At 47.9% G+C, this 25,948-nt stretch overlaps 1 protein-coding gene across 1 annotated transcript; it reads left to right on the forward strand.

Moving 5' to 3' along the window:
• Positions 1-1,151: 1,151 nt before the first annotated feature.
• On the forward strand, positions 1,152-24,732 carry LOC115320196 (protein spaetzle 4). Its single transcript, XM_040498604.2, has 6 exons — positions 1,152-1,596; positions 17,950-18,080; positions 18,956-19,273; positions 20,986-21,381; positions 22,810-22,932; positions 24,461-24,732. Exons 1-6 carry the CDS (start codon positions 1,540-1,542, stop codon positions 24,657-24,659), a joined length of 1,224 nt encoding a protein of 407 aa, XP_040354538.2. The 5' UTR covers positions 1,152-1,539; the 3' UTR covers positions 24,660-24,732.
• Positions 24,733-25,948: the final 1,216 nt, after the last annotated feature.

The raw sequence follows: 25,948 nt of genomic DNA on the forward strand, positions 1-25,948 counted from the left end.
CCTCATATTAGAGTTTTAGTAGATCGTTCCGATACCTCCGATAGCCCCGATAACGATTCTATGTATGCGCAAGGGAGGCGGTGGCGGAGTATCGGGTATCGTTATCGGAGACATAGGAACGATCTACTAAAACTCTCTATTGTTGTCATCTTTAGTGGAATGATCAAGGCAGTGAAAAGCATCGTCTCCCCAATGAAAGCAGCGTACTTTCGGTGTAAATAAAACATGTTTTTTTTTTATTTTGTTGAAAATTAGGCAAGGTCGTTATGCATAGGTACGAAGAGGGAAACAGTGCCAAAAGTACGCAGGACCAAGAACGTGGAACACACAGAACGAGCACTGTCTGTTCCTCGTTCTTTGTCCTCCGTACTTTTGGCGCTGTTTCCCTCTTCGTAACTATGTTTTTCATTCCTTTATTTGATTTTTTTTTAAATTCGAAGTGCCCCGTGATTTTCAGCCTTGCGGTCATGCGCCTTCATCCTTTCCCTTAAAAGAAAGAGGGGAGAGAAAAACGCATCTTACGCCACAGAAATACGATCAGTTACGTAGATCTACGCCATAAATTACGATTATAAAGAACGAAAGACTGGAGACAAAATAACACGTTACGCCACGAATTACGTCAGAGATGTTTTCATGCTCTCGTTGATCTGAAAATAAAAATAAAGAATAGGCGAAGAGGATGGACACAGACATGGGGCAGAGATGAGGCAAGTCGCTCCTCGAAACTTTTCGCGTCACACCGATGTCGCACCGTGCCAAATCGTGCGCCCAATACAACCAACAGCAAAAACCAATCCTCATCCATAGTAAATCCGAGACAGAGGAATAAATAAATCAAAAAGAAAAACGATCAGAACGACTAAGACTTATTGAAACTTCATTGTTCTGACTGCTTTTTTTTATACTTTTTTTTTTTTCTGGTTTACTACAGATGTTACTTGCCAGACCAGCTCGCTTGCGTTTTTTTTTTTTTTTTTTCTTTTTTTTAGTTTTTATGCTGATAACAACCCTTTCCCTCAAAATCGCTTCGTCCCGCTGCGCAGCCGTCATCGCCATCAGCAAAAGAGTGTTATCAGCAGGTCCTTTGGCTGCTCGACTAATCCGGGGGTCGAAAAAAAGGGGGAGGGCACACGCGACGTTAGACCGGGAAAGGGATGGGTCCGGCCGAAAACAGGGTCACCAGCGGCGCTGGGCCGATGCGGACGTCCCCTTTCTGGCACCGTTTCTTCCTCCTCCCGCTGCTGAATCAACCTCCTCGCCGTCCGCGGCCGGCCCTTGCTCATCCACGGGCGACGCCGAAGCATCGGGAGGCCACCAGCCCTAGCGAACGGTTACTGGGTTGCCGCCGCCCGAAGCCGACTGACCGAGTAGCCCGGAGAAGCCGCGTGCGTCGTCGCTAAGCCGTCGTCGTCGAAGTCAATCGCCCGCGGAGACCCCAGTATCCTCGCCCCATGTCCACCTCGGTCGGGGTTCGGACGCCGGGTCGCTGTTGCGTCGTCGGCCGCTGCTGAATCGGATCTTGTTCCTGGCCCAAGGATGTTGCCCGAGTTCCACCATGCTTCGTCCTGGACTGTGCTGGGTGTCTTGCTCTGGGTGAGTGGGGAGGTTTCAGCATGTTCAGCTTTTTGGGTGGGACTGGTAGTACGGTCGTGTTTGGCTGAATGGCTGGTCGGGTGAAATGTTTCGAGACCAGATGGTTATGCGCATGCCGCTGGGGGTTTGGATGGCGTCGCATAAGGAGGAATCTAGGAGGTTGTTGAGTTGACGAAAGTAGACTCCTGAGATGTGTCAAAAAGGTAACAGCGAACACGACTCAAAGAGGTGTCAGCTTTCTCTGCCCGTGGGAAAGAAAAATTGACAGACTTGAGGTGTTTGAACTTGATGCACGCTAGTTGACACTGTCACACCTAGATAATTTGGAAGATAGGTTGCTCATCGCTTCTTCGACATTCCCTATTCTAATGCCCTCAAAAAAGTTGTTTAAAAATTCGTTTAAATGTTCCTAATTTCTGACGTCTTTAATATATAAATCAGCTATACCCCGGACGACTTTTGTCCCCAACGAGAAATAGGCACTCGGGTGTCGCGAAAAAGGTCCCGTTGTGTTTCGCCCTGTACCCGCTCCGTCTGCAACAATGCGACCTTTCCGCTTGCGGTCCCAAGGTCGTTTCGCGGGCGGCCCACCTTGTTTTTCCCGATCTATCTCGGTTGTCTTGTTTCTAACTGGGCCAGTGCGGTAACGACGCCAGATAAGCTTCCAAACTTCCTCCTCGCGGTTGTCGCGTGCGCGGGGAGCAAGGGCCTTCCCTTTCCGGCTTCCACGGCAGTGTTCGTCCTCGCCCTCTTCCGTGTCCTAGTCGTCCTGCGTTCGTGCACGTCCGCACATGTTTGATCTGTTCGATGCAATCGAAACGCCAATGTCAAGTCGCGCGTCTTTTCCTTGTGCGCGCATTTTCTGGCTAGAGGAAGTGCCGTTTTCAGTCGTCCGTACTGTGGTTGAAGTTCGCTGGACTTCATTGATGTCCGTTTCGAAAGGCAGCTGCAAAATCCTAATATTCGACGTTTCAAAGCTGCCGGAATCGGCTGAAGGACGTAATAGACCATTGCAGAATGCAGGGATTAGGTGTTCCACACGCGCACGCCTTTCCCGTATAAAAGATTTGAAGTAAATAACCAAAATAAAGCCTTGATGAACGCGCGTGCAAGATGCCATTTGTTTTAGGTATTTGCTTTAGAAAAGTTACTACTGCTGAGGCCAGCACGTGCGGCGCGTGGAACACCAATCCCGGCATTCTCCTTGATGCTTGGTTAATAAAGCAATAAGTCTATTTTCTTCCGCTAAAAAGGAGCGTGCAAGCGAAAAAGTGGAGGCACGCGCAATGCCGACAAACAATGCAGGCAGAAACGCGTCCGACACGTATTGGCGACGTGCGCGACCGAAAGCGTCGCTGTGGTCAGCCTTCCACGATTGGCCCAAAAGCTGACTATGACGTCAAAAAGGGTATACCATCGACGAAAATAAGAGGAATGAAAGAACTTTAATTTCGACAGTGTTGGCCGTGTTGCTTTGAGAGCGCAATGATTTCAGGCTTCCCCCATGCTATTTACGAACACCATCTAACTTGTTGTTCGCAAGGTAATGACGTCACAAGGGGGAACCATAGGAGGGCGCCACCAAAACATCTCGCCGCTGATGCTTTCATATGTCGTCTGCTGGGCCATTCAAAGACATGTGCTACAGCAGTTTCCATGTGTATTTTGCTTTTATTTAGTTTATATATGTACCAATGCAAGTTTTGCACGTGACTTGGCGCATGCTGACGGTGGTTATTCTCGAGAAAAGCATATATGATGGTATCCAATGTAGCACGCCGAAAAGGTACGTAGTACGCGCTCAGCGGTATGGCCGCTGAAGCGAAGTTCGTGCAAGCAGTTCGTTCCTTCTGTGATTTACCATTATCAATTGGTAACAGCAATTCGACGCCACGTTCTCCCTGTCGGTACATTTCAGTGTCGGGTACTGACCCGTCGCGCGCCCGTGCCGCGGCAGGCCGGTGGCGAGCTTGCGCAGCGACCTTCCGATAGCCGGTCAGGAAGCCCATCACCGACGTCTCGAGGCGGTCCGCTTCATACGGGCCATTAACGTGAGGAGTGCGGGGACCATAAAAGCATGATTGCGACCCGCGACGTTCGTCCCCGCACGTGGAGCGATGCCACTCTCCAACCCGTGGGGTCAGCCGGTACTTGCTGCGCTTTGCTTGCACGGCCTTTTTGTTCCCGGCCTCGAACCGCGAGGAATTTGTGACCCGACCGCGCTCCGGGGACGGATGGAGGGCTCCCGGTACCGTTTCAGAGAGCAAGATTACCCAAAGCGCCAGAGAACAAGGACTTGAGCGAAGAACCGCTTAAGTCCCACCGGAGCAAACTCCATGTTCTGAGGCAGCCAATCAACTGCTGCGCTCTTTCAGGCATCTGCGTTCGAGGTTGACTGACTGGAAATCAACGCGTTCAAAAGGCTCGTCCGATCCATTTGTACATTCGCAGCATTTCTCGTCGCAAATCTTCGAGATGAGTAAATCTGTTTCGCGTGTGTGGCGGACCACGGAGTCTTCATTTCCCAAACCGCGTGAACCTCCCTCCCAGGACCGCAGAACTTTCAGACAAACCTTGCGTTGCTGCGGCACGGGTCCATAGGGTGTATTGACTAAGGGCCATAGTGGAACTCATTCAGTCAGATCGGTCGACGGCGGCCTGTGCACGCTCATTTTGAGGACGGCTACCTCGCTTTGCACGTGCAAAGTGCTTCCGATGTCTGCAAACTTAGATCTCACTGAGTTACTCCCAAACTGCTCTCCATACGCGTCAGAGAGCAGAGACTCCAGACGCCCATTGGGACTAACTTCCATCTGTCTAAACGTGCACTCAACACACTTATTACACTGAAGAGGTACAGTGACAGTCCGCCAATCGCTTCATGTATGTGTACACTCTTCACGTCTCGTAATGTCCACTCAATTTTTTTTTTTTTTTTTTTTTTTTGGTGCTTGCTCCATCGGTCATGCAGGGACAGCTGAGTCAGGGAAGGGAAGTCTGCAACAAAGCGAAGCCTGAAAAGTGGGACACTTCTTTATTGTGGTCCTCCATTATGTGTCGCGAGAGCGAAACGCCAAAATGTCAGCACTCGCTCATGCCCCAGTCATCGCGAGGAATGTTCGGGCGTGTCCTTCAGAGAGACCAACCAGCGCGATGACCAAGCCGTTCCAGTTTCATTTTTAGGCTTCGCTGATTCACCGATTCGGGTGCAATCGCGCACATCCGAAATACAAGAAAAAAAAAGGGGGGGGGGGGGGGGGAGCAGCTTTCAGTGACAGGCGTCAGGACGATGCAAAGCGACAAGAAAAAAGTAAAAAAAAAAAAAAAAAAACCAGGATGGAGAGCCAGCTGGGTCAGTCGCGGATTCGTCACTGCCAAAGTTCGTGTGAATGCCACCCCCAGTTCTTTGTGTTTTGCTGTGTTTTCCTCTGATCGTTGAGATTGTGCAAGGGTTGCGTCACTTATTCAAATCGTAAAATGGGTTGCGTCTCGAAGTGTTTCGTTTTCATTGACGTATATTTTCTCTAGGCTATCGCTTTTATTCCGTCTGGATTACTTGGCACGTGAGCAGTTTTTCAGAACACGGTGATTTTAATTCAAGTGGACATATGGGGCGACACTGCCTTGAGTCCTGCGTGGGGTAAACGCAGAGCACCTTTTTAGAAACATGGGCTTGTAAGTAAATGGGTTTGGTACCCTCACTCTATCCCTGCTGGCCAAGCAGACAGCGTAGATGGCTCCTTTGTATCTACTTTGGGAACAAATATAAGCCGCAAAGGCAACAAAAGTGATGTTTGGGGGGCCGTATCTCGTCTCAATCTGCTGATAAGATGTAGCTAATGTTTTCGGATACAAATAGCGTGGTTGAACAAATCAGAGAAGCCTTTCAAGCACGTTGTTTTCTATCCACACTATTGGCTCTCTCCTTTCCCCCCCAACCTCTATTACAGCGCTTCTCCTCCTCCTCCCAATCTGGAACTTAAGTGGCAGCACTTGTTTGGAGAAATGGTGGATTCTTCGTAAAGCGGAACCGATTGTGGGATGAGAAACTTGGCCCATTTGCACGGCCAGCACACGGTCCTTCGCAATCCGCGAATCAGCCAGCGTTCTTGGGACGCGAGCACATGTCACGTGCGCAAAATCGCCAGCTCATTCGCCGCAGACTATGAAGGTTTCTTAGCTAAAGAACCCTTTACGATTTTGTAAATAAGGTAACGTCGCTTTTTAGAGGCGAAGTTCCTAGCCATGTCCGTCCGATGTACGGCGTCGGGTGCTCGTGCTCACGAGCACGTGCTCCCGTGCTCGTGTATGACAAAAAAACAACCGCATCTCTAGGTGGTGAATGATGTTGATTGGGGCAAAGCTCTGGTGGTGCTTGTCTGCGTAGACGGTGAGCCGCAGCATGCCGAGCCTTTCGTTCGTTTTCATCCATGTCAGAAAGAGAATGTGTGATATGGAACGTGGTTATATAGACCCGTAGCTCTGAAGTTTTGAGCAGCGCTCCAAGCGAGCAAAATAGAATATTCGGTTCGCGCTTCGAACATGCGTCAATAGGTTTCCCCACTACAGTTTTTTATACTCCGTTCCATTGTAAGTGCCAGCGTAGCAGAGGCTACCAGAGCGAGCTCCGAGCTTTCAGTGTCCCTGCTAAGCACGCGCGCTCGTGCGGTGCGAGCATCGTTCAGGGGAACATGCTTTAGCAAGTATAGCTTCGGCTTCGCTATCAAGTAAAGTGAAACCTACGGGCTCACGGACGCTATGAAAGAGAGTTGTTATCGCGCGTCTATAGATGCTGACAGATGTTTGCCATAGCGTTATTATAATGTACGCTAGAGGTTCAACTGGCGCTAGCGTCTATGCGACTTCCGGGAGGCAAATTGAAGCAGACAGCAAATAGTCTACTTTTGCGGTGCTCCCGTGCATTCCTATGGGAAAACGGGCGTGAAATTTGTCTCTTCGCCGGAAAATAACATGAATAACTTTTATTATTTCGGTTGTACCGGATAGTATGTACATTTATTAATATTGTAAAAGTATAATTGATTTAATTACAGCCTTTTTTCCTTTATCACTGAACGATGCTAAACTTCGCTGTATTTCAGGCCCAAACCTATGTTCCATGGCAGGAATGTAAAAACGAGCGACGATTCTAAGCAAACTAACGATCGAAAAGATTCGCTAGCATTGCGGTGGCGCTTATATATATTGCTAATATGCCCGTTTTGTCACTCTATGAAAATGACTCCTGCGTGCATTCTTACGATCGGTTAAAAAACATTTGAATGTAAGAAATAAAGTGCGTGGACTACGAAAGGTGCGCCTTTTTATTATTTCCTATGTCGGGCAGTTCTTATCGGGCACCTTTTCTCTGACTTCTGCCTATTTGCAAAGATTTGGAGCGTGCGGTTGATGATTTGAACCCAGAACATGTATCTTAGCACATATTCATGAGCAGAAAGAATAAAGCAGTACTTATTTATTGCAGATCGGACTATATTACGTGGCATTCAATTTATTTTGATCGCCTGAATGCACAAGGAGTTACTTGTCCAGTGTTTCTGCGTAGTTTTTGCCGTCTCTTTTGGTTTTCCACATGGCCTTCGTTCGTTTGACACGTATATCCCCCATTGTGGAAAGCGCCGATGCCGTGTTCGCGCTAACAGTGTCCGACAGTGGACGTAAATACATGTACAAAGCGGTTTTAGCATCGTTTTTCATGCCACGAATTTTAAATAAAAACGCCGTAACTGACCAATTATTTCGTCTGCGTGACTGAGAAATGTTCCAATGTGCCAGTACGTACGAAATATTCGTGATATTTGCTCTTATAATCGAGCGCAGCGAGAAAATGCACTCGCTTTTCACCATAGAAATGCATTACCGGAAGTTAATTTCCGACTGGTTGCTGTCTGCTTTAGTTTGCAGCAGCACACTAGCGCCACTTGAACCTCTAGCGTACATTGTAATAACTCTATGATGTTTGCACTCGAACGTGGCACGTGCAAAATCGAACGTTACAGCGCCGCCTGGATGGTGTTGCCAGCATAACATGGCAGCGTCTTGCGTAAAGCCCCTTGATAAAGGTGTTTTCACAAGTACCGCCAACCATTGTTGTGGAAATGCGCAAGACACGTGCCACGAGCGGGTGCTCCGCCGCCATTCGCTTCCAAGGGCGGCTCATTTCAGTGCTGCGCCGCCATTTGCTTCCAAGGGCCGCTCGAGACCTGGGCCACGTGCGCTCGCGCATTTGGCGCTACTTGCAAAGACAAACGAAAACATATCGAGGGGCTTTAGTCTTGCGGACGCGCTCGCGCCCCCTGCCCGAGAGCAACGGGTCTATACGCAATTTGAGCATTCGACCGCAGCGTGACATGGATAAAAACGAACGAAAGGCTCGGCATGCTGCGGCTCAGCGTCTACGCAGACAAGCGCTACCAGAGCTTCACCCCAATCAACATCATTCACTACGTGGAGATGCGTTTTTTTTTTTTTTTCCGACCGCTTCTTCGGTAAATATAGTAGAATCCTCCAAAACCGGTGACGACAGAAAAATTGTACCAGCTCACTTACACCCTGCCGTTTAATTTGTTTCTGCTGCCGGAATTATAGTCGCATCACGCACTCATGGTCGAAATATCGTTCTATAATTTAGAAGTCCGTTAAAATACCCTCCGTGTTGATCGCAGTCGTATTCTTTGTTACTGTATTCTCGATCCTTGGAACACTAAAGTGAACTTTCAGGTCCTGTTTAGCAGCGACTTCTAGATTGTGTGCCTCCCCGGGCGCGTGGAAAAAGCAGTTCGTTCAAGGGGACACATAACCAAACATCGACATCGGTGTTATAGACCCGTAAAATCTATATTTGTGCGTCTGCCTCATGCTGGTACTCTATGATGGCAAATTTAATTAAAAGAAGACCTTGTTCAGAGCCTCCACTTCCACTAAGATTGTACAGGCCGCAGAATTTGAGAAGCATCTCTGGATCCCGATAGCGGAATTGTCACGGCCGCGTGACTCGGCCTTTATTCGAACGCACGCTCCCGTCGACGTGTAACCCGAAGAGCCAGACCGGTCTTGCGTAAAACCAGAATCGTCGAGCAACCACCGCCGAAGGAAGGAGGAAGGCCAGCCCGCCCCCGCTGTCATTTCCAAAATGGAGGTCAACGAGGCTGCACTCCCTGACGTTTCGCGTGCTCTCTCCAGAATTTTCGCCGACCTTGACATACTGGCCGCCACCCCGCAAAGCGAGGGACTGCGCCAAGACGGGTCAACGCCCGGCCAGCGATCGCCTCTCCCTGCGACATCGATCTGAAGAACCGTAGCCCTTTGGACTCCGTTGCGCCTCGACGAACCGCAGCGGGCGCTACGGGCCATCTCAGCCAATCAAGCGCTGTGAACGTTGCACGCGACTACGCGTCACTGCGCCCCTCCCCGAAAGCCTCGTGACACTCAAGGCGTCGAATTGACTTTGTTAGAGTGCCTCAGTGCAGCTTGCTGACTGCGCCAGCCCAGCAACATTGAGGAGGAGAAAGCAGCCATATTGCGGCGCCAAGAGGCATCTATACTTCGTTTCAGCTTAGGTCCGAGCGCGGCAGATGTTATGAGCCGAAGGGCCAATCAATGGAGGCGGCCACAAGAGAATGGGATAAGGCAGAAAGTAAGGTTCCAGCAAGTACAGCGACGGGTTCGTGGAACTCATAAAGACACTAGGAAAAACAAGCAAACTGAAGCTATAGCATGTGATTAATCAAATAATTGTGGGAGAAGAGGTACCAAATGATTGGAAACTAAGTAAAATGAGACTAATATATAAATGCAGAGGAAACAGACAACTTTAAGTCATATCGCCCAATAACGCTAACTTCAGTTCTATACAGACTACCTAGTAAAAAACCTAATATGTACAAGCAATTTTTATGTCCAATAAATGCATTTGATCATATAAGAACATACAAGAACCTTATAATATTATATAAGAAGTTATAAGAAACTTCTTATCAGTTTCTTATATACTGTATTTATTATATTGTTGTGTGTTCATATAAGTTTCTTGCATGTTCTCATATGTCTTATCTGATCTTATGCGTTTATTGGACAAAATTTCTTATAAATATAAGATTTTTTACTATGGTTAGCTATGCAGATAGTAAAGCGGAGGAGGGGGAAATGGGCAGAAGATATGCAAATACTGGGCGAGCTCCAAAATGGATTCCGAAAAGGTAGAAGACTGGAAGATAACTTATTCGTCGCCAGACAAGGCATAGAAATACAATAAAAAAACCAAACTCCTTTGTGGCTATAGCTTATTTAAACATCAAGGGGGCATACGATAATGTAAGCCAGGAAAAACTCTGGGGTCCGCTGAAGAAGTATAGTTTAGAAGCAAATTCGGTTAGGTTTCTTCAGAAATTTTTTTTTACTATTTGCAGGTTGATATGTTCTAACACGTTTTCGCCGCCCATACCGGATATGCCTGCCAGGTGGTTGGGGACGTAAGTAATCGAAAAAGGTCTATAGCACAGCAGAGGGACAGGTGGGACAAAGAAAAATTGGGACTCCCTCCCGCATGGCTCCGGCCCATGAAATCTCAGCACTGTGCCTCAATAGGTCTTGTGTTAGGTGACGCTGACTACGTTTGACCAGAGGAAAATTGGCGATTCCCTCGCCGGAAGAAGAAAGCGGAGGGTGATTTGTTTCCCCCGATCTGCACTGCTTAAAATGTCAATAGAAAACAATTAAAACAAAAGAAAAATACAAGCTGGTTGTGAGGTTAGACTCCCGGATACGAACAGTGGCTCTACGACGAATAAGCTGTGCATTCTCGTCACTGCAGAGAATCTGGAATTAGTAAAGTGGTTTGGCATTAGGGCTTACAGAAGGATTGATTCACAATAGGGTAACCACCAACCAGACATTTGCTCGCTTTCTTTTTTTTTTTAACATTATTACGATTGGGAACTTGACTCACACTAAACCGCCAGATACAGACAAAAAATAGATCATCCCGATGCGTGAGCAATGGACCCTTTACTGGTTGAAGAAGTACGGCGGTCACGTCACGTTGACTCGCTGTGTTGCAGTGACTGAGATAGAGCTTCCCTAAAATAGCTGGTGTCCCCATCGTGTATTTTCTTCGACCGGACTTTAATGGGAAACTTTCTTCCCTGAGGGGGTAAACCACAAAGAGGCTGGTGAAGTATCTTGATAATAAACCTTAGCCTAGGAAAGCCAAAAATAGACAAGCGGACAATCTCCTTTTGAGATGCATAGACCGTTTACTAACAGTGGGCGAGAGAGGAGGGGAATGGCTACTGGCATTTCCCCCTGGCTGGTGCGTTTGAAAGAGTGAATGTCCCGACTCCCCGATGAGAGGCTTCGCCGGCGTTGGGAGGATGCAAGCACGATACTTATTGTAAACAATACCCTTTCAGAGCCCATTCATATCAAATCTTCAGTTAGGTAGGGCTGCACTTCCGGTCTGTGGCTGTGGGCGGAAGCCGCCATGGCGCACGTGTATTCCTGTGTTAATTTGGAAGAAACCGGACAAAAACCTGCCTTCTCGTCGAAACGCCGCGACTGGTGCTTTACCACGGTGGGCTTTACCAAAAGAGTCGGGAAAGGTTTGAGGGTCAGTTTGCATGCGTTTTCTGCCTGCTCACGGTTCGTCCGACAACGTGAATAGGGGCCGTGAAAAAGGAAAAACAGACGCCGTCGGACCACGATAGCTTGGGCGGGAAAGCACTTTGGATCGAATTCACGGATACTTGTGGTCGTCAGATTTATTTGTTTTGTTCCAACATGAACGCGGGAAAACCGCCAAGTTGCACGGACCACCAGCGGACTGCGTTCAGTGCGTCATCACGTTCAAACGACAGCGGCCCGTAGACCAAACGTTGACCCGGTAATTGCGATAAGAAGTGCAGATCTCAAAAGACGTCTAAGTTTGAAGGTTGCTTCAGGTAAGTAGGCTCGGTGTAAACAGTGGATATCAGGAGCCATCACCGACTTGTTATGCTTGATTCGCTCGGTCTGATTCTGCTTGCGATTTTCAGTATCGACGTCGACATCTCAGCTACAGTTCAGAGGCCAGATTCACGAAACGATCTTTCGCCAAAAATGTGCGTAAGACAAAACTTAAGAACAAGTTCGTATTCACGAAACGAAATTTTCTAAGTTTTGCGCAGGTTACGACGAAATCCTACGACAGCTCCGAAGCTGTCTTACGCACTTCTTACGATCAAATCAGCATGGCCGACAGCGTCGCTCAGTTGGTCGCGACAACCAACGGATGTTTATTTTTCTACGTGCGCTTCTCACGCGTCCCGACTTCAAGCAGCAAGAAACAAGTAAAAAGTACTTAAAACAGACCACGACGAACGAACAAGAACGCTGTATCCACAGACACCCGGGAAAAACTCCAAGGGCCACGAGTACGGACTCCGACCGATCGGCAGATAGGCCTAGCAGCTAGGCACTCCGACTCGGAGCAGCGATGATCTGACGGTCCTTGTGGAAGTCCGTCTGCCCACGACCGGCTGCCGTGCTGAGTGGAATACGCCCGCGCGATTCTTGTGAACCCTTCCCGTATTATAGTTTGATCGCTGACCTCAATTCTAGATTAAGAGGTCAATCTCTTCCTCTTGTCATCTCCTTGTTTTCCGAGGCAACGGTGACGAACGCTGTCGTCGAAAAGGGGCTCTCATCGATTCTATCTCTGTTTTGTGTGATATCAAGCTCAAATAAACGCCGTATGGATTACCTTCGCAACACGGTATGTACACTTTGTTATTAGTATTCCATTTTATTCTGACACGACTGCACCTCACTGTCGATCGCTGTAACAGTTCGTGGGTCGCAATGCCGGTACAACCTTTCTTCGCCGGGTGTTACGTCAGCATCGAGTTGCAATTGTAAAGGATCGGTCCCGAAGCGCTTATCAATTCGCGGTCCAACAGCGAAATCCAGCACTTCGATCAAACGCGCGCGTCCGCTTCGTAGTGTGAACAGGCATTTACGTGGCTCTTGGTTACACTGTCGTAGTTCAAACGTATCTTTTTTAACGTCGGCTCGCTCCTGCATCTACGAGGCCGTGAAAAACGCCGCGGCAATTTGATCCCATCTACGTCGCTTTGCAAACGACTGCGGGCCGTCTTTTACCAACGATGACAGTTCTGTTGACTTGGTAGCGATCGAGTTCGTAGCAGTCAATGGGGGTGGTTACGCATCCCGGCCTCGGCATTCGGGCGAGTTTAAATCGTGTTAGCGTCGACATATCACTGCACGGATACGAACCCCAGACCAGCGGTGGCAGAAAGGCCGCCTGTGTTTGTTATGAAAAATCCACGTGCTCCGAACGGCTCCGAACAAATGCCGAGCTCTCCGATTGGTTGTTCGTGCTGCCGAAGACGCCGTCGCCATAGCAACAGCACCGGTAAGTTTTGGTTTTTCCGTACGACAACGTCGCTTTCCTCCTCTCACTTAAGAACGCGTTCGTGAATACCGATTTCTCCTCTTCTTACGATGTTCTTAACTTACGAACTTCTTAGCTAAGTTGTCGTAAACTAAGAAGCTCTTCATGAATCTGGCCTCTGGCTTTTGCAGCCCGAGCGACGTCATGACTGAAAACAGCGAGCAGAACCTCACCATGTGAACCAGGCTTTAGCGTCCCTTCTGCAGCGTTTATGCGGAATGAATCGTCGCACGTTACATTATTCACGTCGAGTTTTGCGGTGTAACAAGCCTCGTTAATTTCGCTGAGGCCGCTCAAGTAGTCACACATTTCATGTTGGAATCAACAATTCCAACATGAAAAAGAGCGCGGGGATTCGCACCGACACCGACAACATCCCATTCCAATGGTTTGTTTATGGGTGACGGCGAGCTTCTTGCCCACACCCCCATCGCGCATGCGCGGCGTCGGTGGCGTCCGCTAGGGGCGCTCCGGTTTTTTTGTAAACATGAGTTGGTGTATACATTTAACATTTCTGCCTTAGCATTATTACAAATGACAATATTCATGGCTATAGCCTTTGCTTCACAGAGGCAAAATTACTAGAATATGCGAATGACGTGGCGTTTTTCTGTTCGAATAAGAAAAGTACGGAGAAAGACCGTCATGTAACAAGGAGGTATTGTAAACTAACTGGAGCGAGGTTGAATACCGACAAATCTAATGACTTCTGGATATGTGCGTGGGCAACCATGTTAGGACACTTTGCTGAGCTATCGTGGAATTGTACTCCCTTCAAATATCTTGGCGTTCCTCTGGATCAAACACGATCTAATAATCTATACTTGGATTCTTTCGTAGCCAATATTAATCGAAAAATCATTGGCATGGAGAGCGCGAGATCTTTCAATTTTCGCAAAAGCAACAGTGTGTAACATTTTTTTTAATATAAGTATGTATGTTTTAGAAGTAATATATTGTGGCCGTTCAAATGTACAAGCCTTTCACATAATGTGTGCGACCTTTATCTGGAGCTCCCCTTGGGAACGGATGAAGCAATCCTAAACTGGAGGCTTGGGTCCGGCAAGTCTATTCGTCCGGCAGCTGGTTTCCTGACCGTTTTTCTTAGGGATTTATCCCATCCTTTTCTGCTTACACTCGTTCAAAAAAAGCTAGCACATCACTTGCCCTTCTTGATTATTTGAACTACGCAGATTCTACCCCACAAACTCTGGAGCTTTTGAGAAGAGTTAATAGATACCTTCATGCTTCTAAAAGTCCGCTTCTCAGAGTATTTATTTGAGGTACCACGAAAAAGACTAACACAAGCCCTAATTGAAAGTTTATTCCCTATCCGTTATATAGGACACGGCTTAGTGACTATGAAGGACACGATGTTTTAAAACGTGTAAAGCGAATGTGCAATCTCCAAGTGCTAAAACATTTTTTCTTTAAATTTCAGAGATCCGCACTTCCAGTAAAATTATAACTCCAAGAGCGTTTCTTTTTTTGTTTTTGTTTTGTACTGTGGTTAGTTGGCTGCCGCTGGTGTCAACGACTAGAAACAATAGAACACTGCTTCAACTACTGCCCAGATTCCGTTGTCTTCCCGGATGTCCTCCAACGATCACTTAAATAAGATAAAGATTACCGACCATAGTATTTGCTTTTTACACGTCTCCACGGAAACACACATTCCATATGATTTATTCATGCTGATAGGCCTCCACGGCCTTTGGAGATGCCGAATGATTGAAGGAAATACCGACACACCACGCAGCACTAAATCCATTTTTCAAGAAGAAATTTCGAAAGTAAGAAGTGTTTATGAAGCTCATCCACCAGGACTGAATGATGCCTGCTTAAGACTACCAGATTTGTAATATCTGAAAATAGTAGAGATTGTGGCGTGCTTAGAAACGTAGTCTGTGTGTATGTGATGTGCCGTGAGTGAATATGTGCTCCTGGACTGTGGCTCAAAAAAACAATCCTCTAAACGTCTAACCTCATTAATACCACTGTGTGTATAACCATATTTTTACCTTCTAACCTAAATTACGAGCTAAATTTTCCATGCCATAAAAAAAAGTGTCAACGAAAAAAAAAAGGGTGTGTGTATGTTTATACAGCCTAGAACTTAGTCTGCCTCAACGGGCGACTTGTCTCCCAGCTGTAGACGAGCACTTTATCCAGTGCAGTACAACCGCTAGCCTGGTGTCTTTAACGTGCATAACGCAGTAGTGATACACGACCGCACGCCGGCACGATGCTCATCCAGGTAAAAAAAAAGCGTCTGCGAGCTTTAGTCGCTAGTGGGTGTGGCTCGCAACCGAATCGTGGGTTCGAATCCCGCGTCCGCCTAAAATTCCTCGGATTCTTTTTTTTCTTTATACAAATGAATTACTTTACAAAGTGAAATGATTTGAGATATGCGGTGAACTTTAATTCGCATTACATGTCTGGTTTAATCACTTTAATTCCATACGTCACGTGGCGTTTCACGTGAGCGTTGTGACTTGGTTTGAAATTCCCGCGCGAGGGCATGTGGCTGTGACGTCATAAACCTTTTGACCAATCACGATTTTTCCATCCGACACCGACGCCGGTTTTTGTGCGACACGAGCACCTTAAAGCTGTCGCTTTAATATCGTTTCTTCTTATTGGGGGAACAACGAGTACTAACCTTGACGTGGTGTTCCTCTTGCAAAAGCAGCGGTAAGATGTATCGACAATTTAGGCTATACTGAGCACACAGCGCCCTCATTAGGAAAGTACAAGCTTTTGCCCAATAAACACGTTCTCTTTATAAAACCGGCCAACGCAATTTTTCAACAAATAAAGCAAGATGAGGCGTACCTCTTCTACACTTGCCTTCACAGGCTTGCGGGTTACACTCTGACACTTATTTAATAAAACCAAGCGTTAGAACAAGCTATGGAACTCAAACTTAGTTACCAATTATTTGATCTTCTAAACAACCATTCCAATACAGTTATAATAGCCCGCCAAAGTCGAACAATCCGCATGTTCAAGAAAATAGTAAAAGCGTATATTTTTAGCCACCGACTGACGTGTTCCGTGAAATTTTTTTTTTTTTTTTGTGATTGTGATATTTTTTTTAATTTTTGTGTCTGCTGATAATTGGATTGCTGAAAAAGAAATGTACTAATGTTTCATACTTTTTTTTTCGTTCGAATACTGCAAAAGTGGATTATTCTAGATTAAAGGCCCGTTCACACTCTTGCGACCTCTTAAACCTAGGTTCCTTAAAACTTCTTAAACCAGAGAACACACTGGCGCCATCTATTGGGAAGCAGTGTAAACTCGGCGGTCCGGCATATTTTGTTTTATTTCTCGCGCATTATCCTTTCTTTCTTGGCTCGAAAAACTTTTGTCAATGTTATAAACGAGCCTTTCTATGGTTATTACGCACATTTGACCTCGGAAATCCCGCAAAACCTTCGCTCTTGTGAAATGCAGTTCCAGGGTCACCGCATAGATGGCGCCACAATACCAGTGTGTTCCCTCATTCTAAAAACATTTAAGAAGTTTTAAGAGATCCTCGTCTCTCTCAGTCGTACTCGGTCGTACTCGGTCGCAAGAGTGTGAACGGGCCTTAAAGCGTACACCGACATTGTACGGTAATGAATGCAATCTCAATGATGTTGATCTGAATAATTTCGACTTGAAAAGTTTGATGACGTTGATGTTAATTATTTCGACTACGGTGCCTAGCTAATCCCGATTTGATAATTTTTGTATATTTGTTTTTATGCTCACACAAGTTGACTGCTGTAAAAAAAACGGGGGGGGGGGGGGGGGGGTATGCCTGGAAATAAAGGCTATTACTAAGTCTTGGGGTGATCGCATTGTTGATGTTGTGTGTGTGAACAGTGCGGTACCCAGGATTTTGTCAAGCTTTGCGATCTCCACGATATGACAATATTGGGCACTCCGAGGATTTTTTTCATGGTCGCTGATTTTCCTAAAAATAGGCTCAGCACACCAATAGACACGGCTGGTTCCCCAAGTATTGCGTGAAAAGGAAAACATTTCGCGAAGTTATTGAATTTTCGAATTTCGTTTTCATCGTGTTTCTCAAACTGGCAACATTGAAGTGTGACGACAGAAATGATACAAAGTGGGCAGTAAGCCATCTTCCTTACTGATTATAATGCGTTTCATGGTGGGAAAAAAATGCTTAATAACTAATTCACCAAAAATCACGCAAAAAAACAAAAAAAAAAAACTTGACATATTCTGTTTAAGACTACCTGCACGACCTGAAAGTCTGTACCATGTGTGACGTCACACCACTGGAGAGCGCTCGGAAATTTGAATGCTGGTTTCGGCATCATCTTCATTTAGAGTTTTCTCAATTGCTATTTTAAATTTCGACAAAACTAAATGGCGTACCGTGAAGACTAAAGTCCGGGTAGTCAGAAAATGCAATTTGTATGGGTAGCTAAAAAACGGCCGGAGTACTCTTTTTAATACGGCTCGTACTGTGGACACGAGCACTACGTGAGCAGTCGAGTTCGACTTGCGTCAATCAATGCCTGGACATGCATTCGGGGCTCGTGACCGATCGCTGTGATCAATGTAGAACTCGGAGCGTGCCCTGTGCTTTGATAGTCCTAGCGCGTGGCTATGGTAAACATTGACAGCATATAATCGACTCTAGATCACGCGGACCCTTCTTCTGGCTGCGAGCCGAGAGAATAAACGTTGCACGTTTTCATTTTTTTTTTTTTTCTCGTCAGTTATTGCCCGGAAAAGGGATTCCTTTTAATTACGAAACTGTATTTGCGCCAAGTACAAAAGTCGTTGCACCGAGCCTTTAGTGCAGGATTTACTTGGGGGTGTCGCGGGTCTGTTTTCTTACCGCGCCCTTCTGGCCCCAGGCGTGGACGGACACTCGAGGCGTCCTGGGCCAGAGCTGCGGACCTCGGGTGTCGGCGCGATTCCTGCGCGACATTCCCTGCGACATGAGCAAGAGCGACTTCTGCAACGTGCCCGGGAGCGGATACCCCTGGTGAGATAAACACGCGCGCCTTTTTTGCGTCGCCGAAATGCCACTGAAGCGGTTATTGCAAGTCAGAGGCCTAGGCTGGAAAGAATGACATTGTAGCATCAGCATCTAAGAAGGGAATTACCCGTACTTTTGTCAAAGAAATTAAGTGAACACATTGAGTGAAAACTGAAGGTTCCGTTACAGCAGCGCACACGCACATTTATTGACATTCTTAATACGAGGGGGTGTCTTCCTTTGCGCTATTCGAGAGTAACAAAAATCGTATAAATAGACAAATTAGCGGAGGGCATTGAAACATTTCACAGATGCCTTTAGGTAGTTCACTTGTCATACTCAAATTTTATAAGCGCAAGTTTCACGGAAAAAAAATGGTAAAAGCCGCCTAGTTGACGCTGCTGCTTACAGATGGTACCACACACGGTAAGAACTGCTGGATCTGCTCTCAGGTGCTCATCTCAAAGCACCATTCACGTTTTAGTTTTATGCTGTTCCATCTAGTGATTAGCAGCTCAACCAGAGGCAGCATCCACATTAGCAGCTCAAACGAAAAAGAAAGCAGATTTGTTTTAGGTTTATTTTTTTTTTAAAGCTTACACTTATAAAGTTTGAATACAATAAATGCACCACAAAAATAGCTTTCGTGAAAGGTTTCATTGCACTTCGTTAATTCGTTTATTCGTACGAATTTGTTCGCTCCTGAACATAGCGCTCAGAAACGCCGTATACACATTCCTAAAGCAATCTGCACAACATGCGTACCCTATTTTTAGATGCTAAGCCACTCGGCCAGCAGTTTAACGTGGCATGTCCAACGCCAAGTGCGCGCGACCGGTGCCCTTTTTGTTTTTCTTTTTTTTTTTGTTTTCGATTCGCAGGCATGCGGTGCGGCGGTACATCTTCGAAAATCAGGGCCTGGTGCGGCGGATGTACGGCGACCAGCGGCACAGTCTGATCGTCGTCAGCGAGCTCGAGGCCCGCAGACTGCGCTACGACGACGAACCGAATCGAGCGTTCCGTACGGACGGAGGGCGGAATCCGCATCGTGTGCGACCGAACAGTCGCTACGCGGCCAGGCTCAAGACGCCGCCGGCGGCCTCTCACGAGGCCGAGGACTCCGCAGAGACTACCACGGTGCCCATCACCCCGACGGAGGCCACGCCGACGACAGTTCGCGTTCCCGTTCGCACACCAGGGTTGGTAGGCCGCCAGGCCAAGAAAAAGTAAAATGTGTTGTATGTGAAGAAAGTAGCTCCACCTCGGCAAGTCACGCACAACGCTATCTCTGTCATGTGATTTGTGCCACTATACGTCACGCGATCACGTGACCCACTCCGGCACAATGCCGTGACCCATAGTGGCACAACCACGTGACCCAAAGTGGCACTACCACGTGACCCATAGTGGCTCAACCACGTGACCCATAATGGCACAACTACGTGACATGACAACCACAGTGTTTTCTTTTTTTTTCTGCTGATTTTGTATTGTTATATTGATAGTGCGTTTCGCCATCAGTCCGAGGTGAGACCCGATCATGTTCAGCTCCTCCCGTCGTGATGAGTCGCGGCGTGACACCCGGGTGTAGGAAAAAATGTTCCCGGGAGAAAAGTCCCCGGACAATATCTTTCTGGAAAAAAAGGGCCCCAGGTGGGTAAGTAGGAAAAAATATCCCCAAAGGATTCTCTATCTCTGGGTTTCCCGGATCCTCATGGCCTCGGGCGGTCCGGTCATCCTGTGGCAAGTAGGAAAAACCGGCCCCCATAAATAAGGACATATACGATTCCCCGTACACATCGCGACACTGTTAGCGCGAACACGACATCAGCGCATTTTCTCATTTTACTTAGAAAGAGTATAAAGGCCTGTTCACACATGCAGCGGAGCGCTACAAGCATAGCGTTGACCTCGCGCTAAGCGCGTGCTGACGGGAGCGTTCAACAGCTCTGTATTGCACCGTCAAAATGGTAGCCCATGGCAGGCGATAAGGAGCTGACGACACGCGAGGAGCGCCTGCATTATATCCCCAAATGAGCACTTTCAGAACCTCTACATATCTGGGGAACACGGGATCGCTTGCTGCTTTTACGGGGTTGCGGTGGCGTCGGGGCGCCGGGTCCTGGTCGGCTCTGGTTTGGGGGTTGTGGGTGGACCTTGGGACGACATGCCCTGAGGTTTGCCCGCTGGCCTTCGGTTGGGACCGGGCGGGGGTCGGCGCTCTGGTGGTGCCGCGGCCTCTGTGGTCGGGCTAAATCCTAGTTTGGTAATTAACTGTTCTCTGTAATTTGTCCTTGTCTCAGCTGTTTGTATATATTTGTGCCTTATAATTTTGTGCTTCTCGTCAATAAATTTCTCTTTCCAGTAATAACTTTGATGACAACCTTTCATTTCTAAGAGAAAAATAGAAAAAAAAACAAAAAAACTAGCGATCGCTTGTTCCTGCTAACAGTGTCGCGGGTTTTGCCTATTTTGAATTGGTACACAAGTACCTCTCAAATTTCCCCAAACACAATAATTTGGTTTTGGCTAAAAGTGTTATAAATGTTTATTTCACAATAGAAAAAAAAAACTCGCAAAAATACAATAATTTGGTTTGGGCAAACACAATGTTTTGGTTTTCAAAATACCCCACAATAGATTACTTCGGTTTCTTTATGTGACTTCCAGTCTCCGTTTCTACCTTTAGGTGGGTCAGGTCATTTGTGACCGGGTAATGACAGGACCGCCCGAAGGTCATGAGAATCGGGGAAAACCAAGCGATATAGGGAACCCTTTGGGAACATTTTTGCTATTTTCCACGTGGGGCCTCTTTTTCCGGGGACATTTCTTCCGAAACCCGTGACACCCGTAACCTGCCGATTCTGGTCTCGCTCATTTTCAGTGAATGCCGCGTTTGCATGCGTTTCAGGATTATGACGCAAGTTGTGTACCACGACGAACCCGCCGACGAGCCTTCGCCGGAGCTGGCCACGGACGCGAGAGAAAGGCCGGACGAGACCGAAGCTAACAACGCCACCCAGGACGTTCCCCGACCGACGACGGAGAGCTTTCAAAGCACAGCCACGACGGTGGCCCAGCCGGCGAGCGACTTCGGGCCTTCCTACGCTGCCGGCGAAGCCTTCACGCACGAGCCCCAGGCACTCCTGTACGCGGAGTCTACAGACCACACAACGAGTCACCTTCACATCAGCGTCCTGGACCACAACAGCATTGATGCAGCAGACGCCGTGAGACCAAGCACGGAGAGCACCGAAGCGCCCGAAGTGTTGATCACGACCACGGAAACACCGTCCAAGAAGGGCATGTGAGTACGGCCCTGAGGTCAGGCAACAATGAGCTTGAGACTCGGGCGGACAACATACTATTTGGGGAGTTTTAGTAGATCGTTTTACTAGCCCCGATAACGATACTATTAACATGCGCGTGCAGAGCACCGGCGGAGTATCGTTATTGGAACCATAAAGTTGAGTTCAGGGCGAGGGTATGGAAGGCTGCAGGGAGGAGGAGGCAGGCGGACTGCTGGAGCGAGGGGGATGTTTCCTCCTCTCGTCTCCGGCCATCCATCACCTTCCTCCTCACCAGCCTTCATTTCCCTCGAATTAACCTGTCGCCGACTATAATAAGAGGCCTATACGGTTAAAAACAAGATTACGAAAAAAATAGTTCGAAAAAAGAAAAGAAAAACCCTCAGAGGAACCTTATTCGCATTTATGCAAAAGACAGTCTGAGACACTGTCCAAGGAGTGTCCTGTACCATTGGTCATACACGACAACAAAAAAATAAAGCTAAGCACACACGCTGATCTCTATTGTAGTAGGCTGGATCGAGGCTTCTCTTGCTGGGGTCAAGTGGCACCGCCGACCGCCATGACACGACACCAGCTAACGCATGGGACTCTATGGAAAAAAACGAGAAAAAGTTCCGCTTCTCCCGCTTCTAAGCTGCTGTCGGCACTGAAACGTTTTTTAATGCTTTCCGGAAAGCATGCCAAATAGCTTGTGCACAAACATTAAAACTGACAGCCCTCGAATTTCGTATAAATGAGTGTTTTGTGGTCGAGAGCGACTCCGCTGGGGCGAAAGGTGTAGTGCAGCTCAATGAGACGAGAGTTAGCGCGGAGTCGGTGGTGGTTTCGATAAGTTGGGTGTAACAGACAAGCTCAAAGACTTTGCTACGCGGAATTTGCGCACTCCCGGAATGCCGCTGTCAGCGTGGAACATTTACGACATTCATAAACTTTGGGGCTTCCTCGAGGACGCACGTTTCTTTGTTTACTCCACGAGAACGAGCTTGCCAGCGCAGCCGTGGGTGCTCCGGCACGTTTGATTTTTTATTTTTTTTATTTTTTTTAATGTAGGTTTTAACGCTTAACAAATACCGATTCGATCTTCAAATACCCGATATAATGATCGCAGCACATCATAAAATACTCGCCTTCGAGCACCACGTAGAAGCTTCAATATTCCTAGCTTTGTTTCTCCCAGACTTGCGTGTTTTGCCAGGTGTCAAGTAATGGCCGCCGGTGGTGCCACCGACGGGCTCTGCGACGAACACCGTTAGTTCGTATGAGCAGCGCATGTGACTGGGGCTTTAGCAACACGGGGGCTACCATTCCAGGTTTCTCTTCCTGTACTTCGCACCTAAAATCTTTTTTTTTTTTTTTCATACAATGGACGGGAAAGGTTTCGGCACGCGTCATTTGTCATTTCGTAATTTCCTCTCTACCCTCAGAAATGCCTGTCCCGTGAAGCAAGAGGTGCTGGCCCCGTACTGGGCCAACAACACCCGGGGCGACGTCCTCGCTCTTCTCAACGTGTACCCTTTCGAGCAGTACATCCACGCTGAAAAGTGCGCGTAAGTGATCCAAACCTCGAGTTCTTTCTCACAAATATGACGACCGCTTTGGACGTTCCTGGAAGCGAGTAACGATACATTCGTTAGTTTGCAACTTCCGATAATCACATTCCATCGCAATAGAATATATCTTGACCAGCAGAGCAGGCAACATTCCATGTGCAATGACCCGTGCGTGCGCGCGTGTGTGTGTGTGTGTGTGCGCGCGCAAGCATACGTATCACTTATATCTCGAGGCGAGCAAATCCTTCCCGTAGAAAAAGTACGGTAGTACTCAAATTGTTTTTTTACACTACAATATTCGATTTGTTTTTCACAGGAAAGCTATTAAAGCATTTTCCGCGTGCGCGGATTCAAATATTTGCTTCTTAAAAAAATTAAAATTTTGAATACAGGCAAGAACACTTGATTCAGACGCATGAAAAAAAAATTGCGGTAGCTTAGCTCGGCTATGCCAGGATGTACGTAGCGTGAGCTTATGCGCACAAAATGAGGCGCTATCAAGCGGCTCCGGTGCAGCATCAGACTTGGCTACTGCGCAACGGAGGCGCAAAGCTGGGCACGCGGCGGCGCCAATGCGTCTGCCGCGGCTATGACGTCACTCCTCTGGAATGCGCAGACCGGCGAGGCGCGCGCGGCGGCAGCGGCTCCGACGCGCCAGCTGTGCGCAGTGTGAGGTCACTGCTCCTCGCGCATGCGCAGACCGGCTCTTTGACAGCCACGCGAAACTGCTCAATCTCGGCAAGTGTAGCTCACGCTACAAAATGGGCCGAAATCGCCGCTGCCGCCACGTTGATTCTCGAAGAAATGCGAAAGCATTTCGCGCGGCGTAGCAGCAAAGCAGGATGAATGCAATTTCTCGGCACTTTTCCGCGAAGTGAACATTCCCAAAACCCCTCTTGTCCCTGGTGCAAGCAGGTCAGGTCACTTAGCGTGTGCATGAAGGACGGTGACCGCACAGGATTACGGCGTGACGCAACACCTAGCAACCGAGGTGCAGTGGGACAGCGGGGCTAATGCGCGAGACACATGTACGACGAAACCTTCCGATCCGACGTGCGGACTGCCGGAATGACCTTGGGGGGGAGAGGGTTTTCGTAGCATCGGAGAGCGTTGAAAACCCTCGCCTCCGACCGTCGTATTGCGCGGTCGGACGTCGAATCGGACGGTTTCGTCGTACATGTGTTTCGCGCTTAAGGCTTACTTAGGCCACCTGCGGGGCGCCACGAGGCGGCGTGTACGAGTGGCCGAAGGTGGGTTAATATTTTGTATGGAGCCATCCGCCGACTGTCGCCCCAGTGATTCACCGGTCATCCCTCACTGCGCGGTGCCGAAAGTGACGAAGGGGGACGTCGCTTCAAGTTCAGCGCATGTACCAGGACACAAATGCTAACGCTTTAAAACTTTGTCTACTACGTGTCCTTTGTTTCACCGCTTTTTTCTACGTTTTACTAATTACCGAAATTAATGCTATAATACATATATGTAGTCGTTCTATGCGCCCATTGGACTTCTGTTCGTTTTGCAGATTTGAAAACCACCAGATGTTCTGCCGCGATGGGTGTCGGTGTGAGCAACAGTTTCGCCTGCACCGCCTGCTGGCCTTCGATCCGCGCAACGAATGCCGAGGCATCTTCTCCGACTGGTTTCGGTTCCCGTCCTGTTGCGTCTGCATCTGCTACGACCTCGGAGCGGCGGGTTTTCGAGCTGGAAGGTTCAAGTCATGAACAACACCACTGAGCGTCGAGTGCCATGTAAATTTGTATTTATTTGGAGAATAAAAGTGTAAATGTGTGTGTATTTGGAGAACCGAAAGATAGCTTCCAATGTAGACCTACACATAACTCAATGAAGAATTATGGCTTTGAGATCGAACAATCGAATAAGTGCAGAAAATTATAAAATGCCCCACTGTGCTTGTAGTGGTAAACACCCGACGCGTATCGTAGTGTGGGCAGCGAAAAGTTGCGCATTTCTCGGACAAAACAAGTGCCTGTTCCACTGTTCTGTTTGAATTCGAAAAGATTCGCCTCGTTCGTAAGGAGCGTCATCTTTTCAATTGTAGCAGCGTCGTCGCTCTGCTCCCTGTCCAGCAACATAGGCGGCCGTAGTACGGACGCCCCCGCAGCGTCCGTACTACGGCCTCGGTATGTATACGTCGCACTTCCTGCCAGTGAGCACGAAGTGCGGCGGACATGTCTGTAGCGTGTCTGGCTCGCAACCGAAGGGTCGTGGATTCGAATAATGCCGAAAACAAATTTTTCTTTAAATTAATTATTTCACTGAGATATGCGGAGACCTTTAATTCGCATTAAATCACTTTTATCCAACGCGGAAAGTCACGTTTCACGTGAGTGTTGTTGAAATTCCCGCGCAAAGTCTGTGACGTCATGACCTTATCGACCAATCAGGATTTTCCCGTCACGACGCCACCGACAGCGGCTTTTCCGAGACACAAGCTCCGTTAAAAATCCGGCACCACGGCCGTTGCGCGTTGTAACTACCTATTCGACTCCTGGGTCTGCTAGTTCGGTCTAGGGTGCCTTCATGTGCGCTCTGCTTAGGGTGGTGGCATCTCGCCATTTTGTCACACACGTTTATTTTAATTTTTTGTTCAGAAGCGCGTGAAAGAGCGTTCTGAGCGCTTGTGGCGCTGACTGTGCTATGGCGACATTTTGTTTTCGTCGATTTCTTTGTATTTTTCCCGTGAGCGCGTGCTGTCGGCATGTGGTACTATAAAGGGTGGCATCACCCTAAACAGAATGACATTGAGGCACCCTAGTTCGGTCCTCCTTTTTGAGCGCCGTTTTAATGCGAAAGCATTAAAGGGATAATGAGCCAAATATTGCAGTGTCCATAATAAGTGGCGCACAATCTTTCCACGAGCCAGCGGACACCGGTGTGCGCGAGCTCACGCAACGAAATTGACGTCAGTGGCGTACTAACTTGTTCTTGAATAGGGAGGCAAACCAACCCAACCCCCCCCCCCCTCCTCTCCCCAGGCGGTCAGTGTTTG

The sequence above is a fragment of the Ixodes scapularis genome, unplaced genomic scaffold, assembly GCF_016920785.2.
Source record: "Ixodes scapularis isolate PalLabHiFi unplaced genomic scaffold, ASM1692078v2 PGA_scaffold3__209_contigs__length_174095766, whole genome shotgun sequence".
Lineage (NCBI taxonomy): Eukaryota > Metazoa > Arthropoda > Arachnida > Ixodida > Ixodidae > Ixodes > Ixodes scapularis.

Coding starts and splice junctions, on each gene's coding strand:
- LOC115320196 (XM_040498604.2), top strand. CDS start 1,540: ATGTTGCCCGAGTTCCACCATGCTTCGTCCTGGACTGTGCTGGGTGTC. Junction 19,274..20,985: donor GTTCCCGTTCGCACACCAGG/GTTGGTAGGCCG, acceptor CATGCGTTTCAG/GATTATGACGCAAGTTGTGT. Junction 22,933..24,460: donor ATCCACGCTGAAAAGTGCGC/GTAAGTGATCCA, acceptor TTCGTTTTGCAG/ATTTGAAAACCACCAGATGT.